Below are 13041 nucleotides of genomic sequence, written 5' to 3' on the forward strand. Positions count from 1 at the left end.
AGACATATATTAAACTCAGGTTCCTTAATTTATTGGCATAAAATTCTTCATTTTGGTTCAGAATATGTTCAGTATATTTTGAGTGTTACTTGTGTTTTAAGATTTGATTTTGTAAACATTGGAATGTTTGGAGTGTTAGAAGTAGCCACTGAAATTAAGTTTATTTCTTAAAACAAGTAATTAAGTTGGATGACTACAATATTTAATGAGACTTATACTTGTATCAGGACTGCAGCTTTTGTGTATTTAAAAATGAGTTGATGTTTTGTATAGCAGTTGTATGTGTTATTTTTTCTGTGTAGTTTATAGTGATGTACTTCTCTTTGTGTGTTTAGCCGTATATGTGGGAGTCCATGTCCTGCAGTGTGGCCCGATGTAATCAAACTACCATATTTCAACACCATGAAACCAAAGAAGCAGTATCGTCGAAAGTTAAGAGAAGAATTTGTTTTGTAAGAAGGGGGCGCTTAAACATTCATATTACACTGAGTGATTTTTGTTGTTGTTCTTTCTTGTGAATTCTAAATGTCACTCTATCCTCTATTGACCCAAGGTAGACGTAGCACAATTCTTCTGTGTCATATAATTTTGAGTTTTCCTTTGCTACATGCAAATTACCATGTCACCACCATTATGAAATCAGTGGTTTGGGTTTGTGTGTTTGATTCAGTGCTTATGTGAAAGAACTTTAATAATATTTTAAATTTTAATGAAACAGCTTTCAAGTTACTTGAGCTCAGGTTTTTATTTTGTTGTAGGAAAAACTGTTTTGTTCAGTTCTTAATTTATGTCACAAATTGCCCATAGAGTAATAAAATGTACCTGTTGTTGGCCAAATTTAAAGTTATTTAGAATAATAGTTATAAAATTATGTAAAAATATTTCTTCAAAAGAAAATTAGAATGTATTGGAATAAAGTATTGCAAATGTTATAAAATGCTAGTCTTTGAAAAAAGCTGCTAAAGAAACATTAAATGGTGTGAAGAACATGTCTGACCCCTGTAACTCTCCCCGCCAGCATTCCTGCAGCCGCACTGGACTTGTTTGACTACATGCTCGCCTTGGACCCCAGTAAGCGCTGCACTGCAGAACAGGCCCTTCAGTGTGAGTTCCTGCGGGACGTGGAACCCTCAAAAATGCCTCCCCCAGAGTAAGTGACCTTTTATTATTGTTAGATCCCATATGTAAAGAATCTGGACAGTTTTAATAACACCTGTATATAAACAATGAAAAGCTATTCCATGATTAGTTAAAATAAATAGAACAAATCAAAATAAATAGAATAATAGTAAAACACATAATTTGCACATTTAGAATACAGAACCTTGTTTAATGTTCAGCTAACCATATACGACTAGCAAAAGTAGCCTTCCTCTAGCTAATTTCATTAATATATTTTAACTCTAAGGAAATATTCCTGATGTAACATCATTATTCTAGAACTACTTATACCAGTACAACTGCTTATACTCCCAGTTGCTATAGCTAAAATTTTGAGTGCTGTGCTAAACATTTTTCATGCCTACATTAATCTTTATAGTCCTCTCAGGTGGGTATTAGTATTATTACCATCATTTTACAGAAGAGGAAGCAGGCTCAAAGAGGTTAAGAAACTTGCCCAAGAATATAAATCTAGTAAAGGGTGGAGCCAGCTCTTAAATTCAAGTTAGTCCAATAAGAAACAGGAGTTCTGAAATACTTTTTGGCAAACTATGCAATAGAAAATTTTTATCATTGAATAACAGAATATTAGTATCAAAAGCCTGATTGTATACAATTACATACTGTATACAATTAGTATATAAACTGATTGTATACAATGAGTTTATTGTCCAACGTGGGAAGGGGGTGGAATGCATAGAGCTTGGGAGTGAGAATAGCTGGGTTCTTGAAATGCCCCTGTCTTGTGGCTCCTGCAATTTCTCTAGGATTGATTTGGGGAAAGGGGAGGGGACAAAGCAGTCCATTTGGTTCTTCGTGGTAGGATCTGGAAACTTTGTAGGTATTTTCTTGGTAATTTTTAAAATGATGATGAGCGTCCTTAAAGCAAGCCTATCCCAATAATAATAAAATGTTTCCATGTAATTCAGTTATCATATTGTAAATGAACAAACGTGGGCTTTGGAGTTCAAATCCTGGCTCTTCCATTTAGATTGGGCTTACTATAATTCAGTGAGACCATCATATTCAACTTCATGAAGTTTTTGCTGTATTTGAATAGCCTTTGTGGGGTTATTTGAAAGGCATAAAGGATCTATCATCTGACATGTTGAGGGACCTGAATCATTCCTTGTTGAGTTGTTTCCTGGGTTTTTTGGTTTTATTTCTTTTTTTTTTCTTATCAGTATATATCAGCAGTCTTGAAACTTTGGCTCTAGTATCCCTTCAAATATTTTTAAACTTTTGATTTGGAAAACTTTCTACTTTATGGAAAAATTAGGAAGAATAATACAAGGAGCATTCATAGATCCTGAACCTGCAATCAACAGGGTTCAATGTGTGGGCACATTTGCTTTATCACTCTATATAAACTTCTTTTCTGAACTATTTGAATATTACATATTGTGTAAGTGACACTTCATTTATAAATAATAAATATAGAACTAGGACTTAATTCTATGTAACTACAGTACCATTATAAAGCATAAGAAATTTAACATTGCAGTATCTAATAGTCCATTGTCAAATTTCTTCACAATAATCTTTATAGCCTGTTTTTTACGGGGGTGTGATGAAGAATTCATTCAGAACTCACACATTTCATTTAGCTGTCATGTCTCCAGTCTTGAATCACTTTTTGGGAAGGACTTCTATGACACTGACAGTTTTTAAAAGTCTGAGCCAGCTGTTTTGTAAAACATTCTACAGTCTGGCTTTAAAATTGCTTTCTAGTAATTAGAATTAGAGTAACTTTTTATTTATTGTTTTTGGCAAAAAATACTATGTAGGTAGTGATGTGTACTTCCTTCTGTTATCATATCAAGAGGAATATAATGTCATTTTTCTCGCATTATTCGTAACACTAAGTTGATCTCTTCGTTTAACTGGTCCACATGAAAGAATTCTGGTAAAACTGTATCAAAGCACATTTTTAATTGACATCTAAACTTTTTTTTAATCGAGGGTTTGAATAGCACAAAAGATGTGATTTTTAGTGTATCATAAGTGTTGACACCTAAATCAAGCAGTTATATCAGTTTTAAAAATACATTCAGTGGAATCAGAATATCTTAGGATCTTTATATTCAGCAGTATTTACTTAGAAACTGTATGAAGAAACTCTAAAGCAATTGAACATTGTTATTTTTTCATCTTGAACTTACATTGCTTTTGCAGGTTTTTAATTGCAACATATTTTTGCTTAAAAGTATTTTATTGATTACCCTATTATACTTCCTTAAAACAATGTGTATATAAATGAAAATTCAATTAAAAATTTCCTCTTACTGGTATAAAGCTCTTGTTATCGCGAATAGTAGTAGTACATATTTCAGTTAAAAAAGGAAGATTTAGTTGAAATTAAATGTAATGAAATAAATAGTGCTGAGATTTCCCCCCCGTGTAATTTGCATATCTATCAATTAATAGTACTTATTTTAGAATGGCACATAGTTCCACATTAATTGTAATTTTTATTATTTTAAGTACCCTTATAAACAAGCATTTGAGAAGGGTAGAGTTTTGTCAGTTATATCACTGAGTTCTTTGAACTCATTCCATATTATGTCCTCAAAATCACAGTGATCAGTCATCAAAAATTATTTTAATGACCTTTAAAATAATAAAGGTCATTATTTTAATGACCTTTAAAATAATAAAGGTCATTATTTTAATGACATTTAAGGGGTTTTTTCCTCCTTTAATTTTTTTTGACAGTAAAGAATTGGAAACAGCATGACTGCCAAAAGATAATGTATTTTATCCAGTCGTTAATCATTTAGTTTTTCAAATTTTGGTGAAATTACTTCAGTTACTGCATTACTGCAGTACATCTGAATTCAGAATATCCCAGCAAAGAAGCTTTACCAATACTTAGTAAATGACTTCTTATATTTGTTACTTTTTCTTTTGCTAGGACTTGTTTAATCCACTATACTTAATAAAGGTTAGAAAGTCAGCATGTAGTTTCAGTGTTACTTTGCCAATCAAGTTTATTAAATTGTGTTTCTTACTACATTTTTAAAATATGTTTTTGTCAAATCCTTGAAACTATAGAGATATCCCATTCAGTTTATGAAAAATGCCTGCTATATAACCTAATTGGAAACACTGTTCATATTGTCAAATGCGTCACATCACCTAAATTTACTCAGTTTTTATTGGAACATACCTAACTGCATTTTTTTCCATTAAAAATAAACATTAATACACATCTTGGTGAAAATTCTGTAAACAAGTAATAAATTATTGGATACATCTTGTTAGGTAACATCACTAAAGCAGTCAGGTCGTAATTATGATACTGAACTAATATTTAGATTGAGTTTATATAAAGAACATAACTCAATATTTTATAATATGTAATATGTGTTTAAAATTATAAGTTATTTATGAGGTAAGGACTATGAAGAAAGGCCTTGGTATTCCTTTGGGAACTGTGTATGTACTAAACTCCTCTGATCAGTTTCTTTTAGGAATAATCAAATGAGAGTGGGGCATAAAAAAAACAACACTCCATTAATTGGATGTCCTGTCAAACTTTTCTGATGTATTTAATGAAAATAGAAAAGGTATATATTGCTAAAAAGTGAATTAGAATGACAGCTAGCCTATAATTTTATTTTTTCTTAATAGCAAGTATAAAGCATTAAACAGTTTATAAGACAGAATATGACCCACTATAAGCAGAATAAATATTTCATGATGTGACTTGATAAAAATAGTTTTAAATTACCTTATTGGATGATGATAAGTGGTGTCAAACATGAACATAGGGCCTCCTATGTGAGAGGCTCTGTCTGAGTACTTACAGCTGTTAACATATATTACCGCTGCCCCATAAGTATTATTAATCCCAATTTTAAAGATAAGGAAACTGAGGCACAGAGGTCATTACTTGCCTAATAAGATACAGTAAGTGTCTGAGCCAGTATTTGAACATTCAGAAAAGTACGTAATAATTTGGTCATCCTAGTAGAAAACATTCCTGGTATATACATCTGTGAGTCAGCATCTCTAAATCTGTTTGAGCTATTTGTTGGGTAATGTTTATCTTTCCTAGAGGTGAGTGTTGAGATCATCCAGAAAGAATCTTACCTTTACATTATGGGAGGGAGAAAAAGCCCTTTTCAGTGGCTTTCTTTGCTTTACTCATGGGATTCTCCTGCAATAGCAATGCATTCATTCCCTGAACATCAGGCTGAAGGAGGTGAAATTACTTCAGTTACTGCATTATTGCAGTACATCTGAATTCAGAATATTCGAGCAGAGGCTAATGCCACATACCTTGTAATACACAGAGAGAGAGAGGGAAGGGAGGGAGAGGGAAAGCGGGAGAGGGAGAGAAAGGGAAGTCTTTGGCGGGATTATGATGCCTTATAGCTTCCCAATATCAATATTTCAAATTGTCCCTTTGTTTGTTACTCCAGGAGGTTTTTACACGCTGAGGCAATGCACCATAGTAAGATGGCTGAGAGGTATGCCTTTGTTTTGTTTTTGGACCTCAGGTGCATAGACTTGGTTTAATCATAATCCTTGTGTCACTCATCATTGGTCCATGCATGGCTCTCTTTTTTTGTTTTAGTTACTTAATTTAATTAGTTATTTTTAATGATGTTGATAAGCAGCCATGAGCCTACCAAATTAAAGCTAGAAGCTTGAAAATAACCTACTTTAATCATATCATACCGCCTCCCCCCCCACAACCTATCCCCTTGCCTTCCTCCACCTGAGGTAATTGTCATTCCTGTTCTCTTTTGTATATATTTTTGTTGCCATTTATATGTACTCATAAAAAGTTATATTTTAAACTTTCAGTTGTTTTTAGTTTTATAAAAGAGTGTCATGCTGTTTGTAATCTTTTCGGAATGACTTTTTTTTTTTTACTTAATATATTACATTGCTAAGATTCAACCATATTGTTGCATATGCCTTTATTTTATAACATTAGATAACAGTAAATGTGAAAGAGGAGGTATGAAAGAATTTGCTGAATGTGTAGCTCATTCTCAAAGATCAATTTTAGGAAAGAGGACATATAGTTATGGAAATACTTTTAAAAACAATTCTAGGTTTACCCCCTAGAAAGTCTTCATGATCCTTAGAAGAAAACATATAGGTTGAAGACTGCAGATATGTATCACCGGGTTGGGGCTGCTTAAAGGAATTTGTAGTTATTCTGGGCAAGTTTATTAACCTTTCCAAGCCTCAATTTTCTCATCTTTAAATAGATATAACAGTAACTTCCCATTGGGTTGTTAGGGTAAGAAGAAAACATTTATAAATCAAATATTTATGTCTTTATTTAAACAAAAGTTATTCTGCAGTGTTGTCAGGTTTATGAAATTACATTCAGGTAGAATTGTTTCAGAATTGTGGGTAATTTTGATAGCTGCTAGTTATTCAGAACTCTTTGTTGATGAGTAATTAGCCTGGATTACCTGTTTTTGAAACTCCTCTGTTGCATCAGTTTAATTCTGCAACATTGCTTATAGAGGCAAATACGAGGGTATGAAAAAGTGAAAAGCTCTTACTAGAAAGTTTTGCACAAACGTCTAGGCTTACTCCTTTTAATCCTATGTCTACTTTTTGCAAATCGGATATTTTTTGCCTTTTTTTCATGTCATATTCAGTGTATGATGTATAAAAATTGGCTTTAAAAAATTGCACCAGGGATAATTGAAACCTATTTTTATGACATGTTCTTCATTTATAGTTGTAATAAATTATTATTTATTGATTATTCAGAAGCCACAGAATAATAGTCTGTCTATGAAGGTGAAGTCCTGAAAGGAGGTGGGGCATCAAGGCTGAGTTTTAGTGGAAGAGTTGACAAAGCCGATGATGTATGAAGTCTTCAAGGACAACTTCGGGGTGATGGGGGAGGTGTTGTTAAAATACTAGCATTTTGTTGTTAAGAAATGTCACTGCAATTACGAACAATTTGATTTTTGTTTTTTCAGTCTTCCTTTATGGCAAGATTGTCATGAGTTATGGAGTAAAAAGCGAAGAAGACAGAAGCAGATGGGCATGACTGATGATGTTTCCACAGTTAAAGCCCCAAGAAAGGACTTGTCTCTGGGCTTGGATGACAGCAGAACCAACACACCCCAGGGTGTGCTGCCGACTTCACAACTGAAATCTCAGGGCAACTCGAATATGGCATCTGGTCAGTAATGCTTCCATGGGTTGGTTTTCTTCATATTGTTTTGTGGCTGCTGTTGATTACATTGCTGGAGTGTTAAAGCATTTGTGGTTAAAGTTGCACATTAAGGTTTATTCACCAAACTTGACATTTCCTTGATACTTGCCTTTGCCAGTATAGACATTTCACTGCTACTAGCACCACAGTGTTAAAGAATCTCAAAGTAAGATTAATTTATAAAGGAGGTATCAAATTACATGACTAGTGATTAGTCAGATTTCTCGTTTCCTTTTCCCCCTAGTGGCGGAATGGGTAAGTCTTTTACTCAGCACTATTCTCACAGGCTCAGCATCAATGTGTGTGAATACTTAAGGAGTAAGTCAAAAATTATAATAGAAGCTCTTTTCATACTGTTTATAATATCCTCAGATTATTCTTAATATGGTTCCCATAGTACTATAGAATCTCAAAGGTTGGAATCAGATTTTGTGCCAAAAATGACTTGAAGTATGACAGAGAAGAATATTTTGGGGAAACTTAAATTTCTTCCTTTGACTCAATCTGTTATAAGTGTAAGCATCTTCATGAGAAACCAATCTCTTCAGTGTTGGAAATATTGTTAAACTTACCCTCTCATTTAATTAACTTTTTAAAAAATGGAATCTACTCCCTCATTTTGCCTCAGGAATCCAGAAAGCATGCAGCTTCAGTTGTGTTTTTTTTTAATGAAGACAGAGACTGATATAAAATAAGTAGAAGCAACTTTGTGTAATTGTGCTACGCTTTATTGCACTTCACAGACACTACAATTTTTACAAATTGGAAGTTTGTGACAACTCTGCATTGAGCAAGTATATTGGCACCCTTTTTCCAAGAGCATTTGCTCACTTTGTGTGTCTGTCACATTTTGATAATTCTCACAAGATTTCAAATTTTTCCTTGATTATTATATTTGTTATGGTGATCTGTGATCAGTGATCTTTGATGTTACTATTGTAGTTTTGGGACTCCACAATGGTGCCCACATAAGAGAGCATACTTAATTGATAAATATTGTATGTATTCTGACTACTCCACTGACCATTCCCCCATCTCTCTCCCTCTCCTCGAGCCTCCCTATTCCCTGAGACACAATAATATTGGAATTAGGCCAAATCAATAACCTATTATAATGTCCTCTAAGTGTTCAAGTGAATGGAAGAGTCACATGTCTCACTTTAAATCAAAAGCTAGGAAAGATTAAGCTTAGCGAAGAAGGCATGTCAAAAGCAGAGATAGGCTGAAAGCTGGGCCTCTTGCGCCAGTTACCTAAGTGGTGAATGCACAGGAAAAGTTCTTGAACGAAATTAAAAGTGCTACTCCAGTGAACAGTTGAATGATAAGAGAGTGACTTGGAGAAAAGTTTACTGGTCTGGATAGAAGATCAATCCAGCTACAACATTCCCTTAAGCCAAAGACTAATCCAGAGCAAGGCCCTAACACTCTTCAATTCTATGAAGGCTGAGACAGGTGAGGAGGCTGCAGAAGAAATACTTGAAGTTAGCAGAGGCTGGTTCGTGAGGTTTAAGGAAAGAAGCTGCCTTTATAACATAAAAATGCAAGGTGAAGCAGGAAGTGCTGATGGAGAAGCTGCAGCAAGTTACACAGAAGATCCAGCTAAGGTAATTCATGAAGGTGGTGACATTAAACCACAGATTTTCAGTGTAGACAAAACAGCCTTATATTGGAACAGGAGGCCATCAAAGACTTATAGCTATAAAGGAGAAGTCAGTGCCTGGCTTCAAAGGACAGCTGACTCTCTTAGGGGCTAATGCAGCTAGCAGTGGGAAGCCTGTGCTCATTTACCATTCTGAAAATCCTAGAGTCCTTAAGAATTATGCTTAATCTACTTGCCTGTGCTTTATAAATGTGACAACAAAGCCTGGATGACAGCACACCTGTTTACAATATGGTTTCCTAAATATTTTAGGCCTATTGTTGAGACCTACTGTGCAGCAAAAAAGATTCCTTTTAGAATATTACTGCCATTGACAATGCACTTGGTCACCCAAGCGCTCTGATGGGGAAGTACAATGAGATTAAGGCTGTTTTCATGTTTTAACACAACACTCATTCTACAGCCCATGGATCAAGGAGTAATTTCAACTTGGAAGTCTTCCTGTTTAAGAAATGCATTTCATAAGGTTATAGCTGCCACAGGTAGTGGTTCCTCTGATGGGGCTGGGCAACGTAAATGGAACACCTTCTGGAAAGGACTCACTATTCTGTGTGCTATTAAGAACATTTTGTTATTCGTGGGAAAATGTCAAAATAGTGAATTTAACAAGAGTTTGGAAGAATATGATTCCAATCCTCATGGATGACTATGAGAGGTTGAAGACTTCAGTGAAGGAAGTCACTGTAGAAGATTTGGTGGAAAGAACAAGGGAACTAGAAGTGGAAGTGGAGCCTGAAGGTGGGACTGAATTGCTGCAATCCCATGATAAAACTAACGGATGAGGAGTTGTTTCTTACGGATGAACAAAGAAAGTGCTTTTTGAGATGGAATCTACTCCTGGTGAAGATGCTGTGAAGATTGTTGAAAAAACAACAAAGGCTTTAGAACATTATATATATTTAGTTGATAAAGCAGCATCAGGATTTGAGAGGATTGACTCCAATTTTGAAACAAGTTCTGTGGTAGAGTGTTATCAAACAGCATTACATGCTGCAGAGAACTCGTTTGTGAAAAGAAGAGTCAATTGATGTGGCAAATGTCATTGTCTTATTTTAAGACATTGTCACAGCCACCCCAGCCTTCAGCAACCACCACTCTGATGAGTCAGCGGCTGTCTACATCTAGGCAAGACCCTCTACCAGCAAAAAGTTTACCAACTCACTGAAGGTTAGCATTTTTTAGCAGTAAAGTATTTTAAATTAAGGTATGTATAGTGTATATTTAGACATGATGCTGTTGAACACTTAATAGACTATAGTCTAGTGTAAACATAATATGTATATGTACTGGGAAACCAGAAAATTTGTACTGACTTGCTTTATTGCGATATTCACTTTATTTTTGTGGAACCAAACCAGCAGTATTTCCAAGGTATACCTCTGTGTGTGTGTGTGTGTGTGTGTGTGTGTGTGTGTGTGTGTGTGTGTAGAGGTGGTAGTTTATTAAACATGAAAAAGTAGCCAATATATATTAAGAGATGAGTAAATATTGATTGGTTAGTTGATTGTAACAGATCTGTGAGTCAGATTGAGCCACTGGTGGCTGAGTGTAAATATAGAGTAGATTAGCTGAGAAAACTTTAGGAAGATTACCATTAATGCTTTCCCATGTAGTCTACAAGCTCATACTTGACCTTGGTCAGACTACATTAAAGTGCTGGTACACATTACTTTAAAAACCAGAAGCAATTGTTGTTTGTTGTAGAAAAGTAGTCTTCAGAGTTTCCTGAAACAGAGAATTCCCCTTATACGTGAAAATATTTGATCCACGTAGCTTTGGAAAACACAGCTGTTGTACGCCGTGAGGGCTGTCTACGTTAAGTTCAGTATTATTTCTTTTCATATTAAAAATGTGTGAAATATAGAGAAAGGCAAAAGAGAAGCAACAGGAAGTTTTCTTAACTTGTATTTAAGTTACATGTTTTACATACCATCTGCTGAAACAGGATTTGAATGACAAGAAGTTTGGGTGGCAGTCAGTTGTCCTAGGTGACTCTCAGGTCTCCATTGCTTCTATTCATGGAACTGATATCCTTTCTATTCTACTGGTAGATGTGGTAGAATAGAGGGTGGTTATTTTACCCTATTTTAGCTGGTAAGAAATGAGTTGCCCTTTCTGAGCTCATTTCGTTATTGTTTCTTACCTACATATTTAACAACCTTATTAATGGAGTGTTTCATTTTATATTTTGTTTTCCTTTTTTTTAAAAAAACTCATTATTAAGTGAGAATTCTGGTTTTTTGAAATAGAAATGTATTCTCTGCTCCATTTCTTCATTAATCAGTTAAGTGTCTTGAAATAAGGAAATGCCGCTTCTTTACTATTGTGTAAAGGAGACACAATAGTTGAACAAGAGTAGTTCTCTGAGCTCACACAGAGACTGCCGCTGTTAATAGAGAAATGAAAGGGAAAATGAGGAAAACTGGCTCTTGGGGTATAGTAAACAAGCTTGATTGCTTATTAATGTGGCAGGTCACAAGAAGAACTTGCCAAAGTTTGTTTTGATTAATCTAAAAATAATATGAAAGAAGAAAAAGTATCTCAAAATATATAAAGGGAATATGAAAAGATCGCATTGATAATCAGTTTTTCATCTTTTTGGAGTTGCTTTTCTATTATGTAGTTATGGGAATTGCTTATCAGTGCCTGTGTTATCACTTAACATATATAATATTATATGCTTTTGAGCTGTATTGTTATATATGACTCGGATAAATTTGCATAAGAACCTGTATAAACCATCACAAGTCTAAACTGAAAATTGGAAAAAGAAAAACAACTGAATCTGTTTTGCTGATGATCAGTGAATATCATCTTACATGTACATTATAAGAATGTTTCTGTAAGAGGTCCTAACTTACCCAGCAGGACTTAAAGTTAATTTGAATAAAACACACTTTATCAAGGATCTGCTACATCCATGAATTTAACTGCAAGTATAAGGTTAGGTTCTTAGATAATAAGCATTATTTTAGATAAGCAATACCGTGAATAGTTAAGAGCTCAGACTCTGGAATCAAAATACTGCGTTCAAATCTCAACTCTGCCACTTACAGAGTTTGTGACCTTGGGCGAGTTAGTAATATTTAGTCTGTCTGGATGTCAATTTCTTCTTCAGTAAAAGAAAAAATGCAGCTAATAAGAGAGCAGGCCTTATGAGGTTGTTGTAATACAGGATAGAACCTGCTTAGAAAGCTCCTTGAAACTGTGTCCCTCGGCATCATTCAGTTCACATTCCCAGGTGGTATTTCCTGCTTAGAGCCATAGTAGTGGTAGTCTGGATTTTCCTTTTAAAGTATTTGCTCCTAGAGATAATTTACTCAAAATGGACCACAGTTCGTTCTTTTGTTGTTGTTATTTTAATTTATGTGCAGTGAAATCTTTATCTGAAATTGAACTGAGCTTCCCTTTTCACAGTGTTTTTTAAACACTGTCCCAGATGTACATATTCATGTGATGATAATAATACAGAGCCGTTTTGGGTGGTGGGAGGAGATGTGAATTATGGCAATTCTAATTAATACAAATTTTGTCTTTAGTAAAAACAGGCCCTGGACAGCAGTTAAACCACAGTGAATTGGCAATTCTACTAAACCTACTACAGTCTAAAACAAGTGTTAATATGGCTGATTTTGTCCAAGTGTTGAACATTAAGGTAAACTCTGAGGCTCAACAGCAGCTAAATAAAATAAACCTTCCTGCTGGAATTTTGGCAACAGGTGAAAAACAGACAGATCCATCCACACCACAACAAGAGTCTTCGAAACCGCTGGGAGGAATTCAGCCTTCTCAGAGCGTGCCGCCTAAAGTGGAGACAGACGCTGCCCAGGCGGCTGTACAAAGCGCCTTTGCAGTTCTGCTGACTCAGATAATAAAGGCTCAGCAGTCAAAGCAGAAGGATGTGCCGCTGGAGGAGAGGGAAAATGGGTCGGGACATGAAGCAGCATTACAGCTGCGGCCGCCTCCGGAGCCCAGCACGCCGGTATCGGGTGAGTGGCAGGCTTCAGAGCGCCTGCACGGC

At 35.0% G+C, this 13041-nt stretch overlaps 2 protein-coding genes across 7 annotated transcripts in view; one reads left to right on the forward strand and one right to left on the reverse strand.

Annotated features, from left to right (window-relative positions):
- CDK13 (cyclin dependent kinase 13) overlaps positions 1-13041 on the forward strand; it is a gene marked incomplete at its 5' end in the record, with an annotated part of 105780 nt that overhangs the window by 88677 nt on the left and 4062 nt on the right. The window contains 5 exons of one of the 4 annotated variants that reach the window (XM_081080024.1): positions 336-452; positions 1019-1150; positions 5589-5636; positions 7122-7327; positions 12560-13009. In XM_081080024.1, coding sequence (XP_080936150.1) covers positions 336-452; positions 1019-1150; positions 5589-5636; positions 7122-7327; positions 12560-13009 — 953 coding nt within the window. The remainder of the gene's footprint in view (positions 1-335; positions 453-1018; positions 1151-5588; positions 5637-7121; positions 7328-12559; positions 13010-13041) is intronic. The other 3 variants (XM_081080026.1, XM_081080025.1, XM_081080027.1) reach the window with 3 other exon arrangements.
- The window catches only part of MPLKIP (M-phase specific PLK1 interacting protein), a 67467-nt gene that overhangs the window by 13752 nt on the left and 40674 nt on the right, over positions 1-13041 (reverse strand). The gene's annotated exons all lie outside the window — the stretch shown is intronic.

This window comes from Rhinolophus hipposideros, assembly GCF_964194185.1.
Source record: "Rhinolophus hipposideros genome assembly, chromosome: 18".
Classification (NCBI taxonomy): domain Eukaryota; kingdom Metazoa; phylum Chordata; class Mammalia; order Chiroptera; family Rhinolophidae; genus Rhinolophus; species Rhinolophus hipposideros.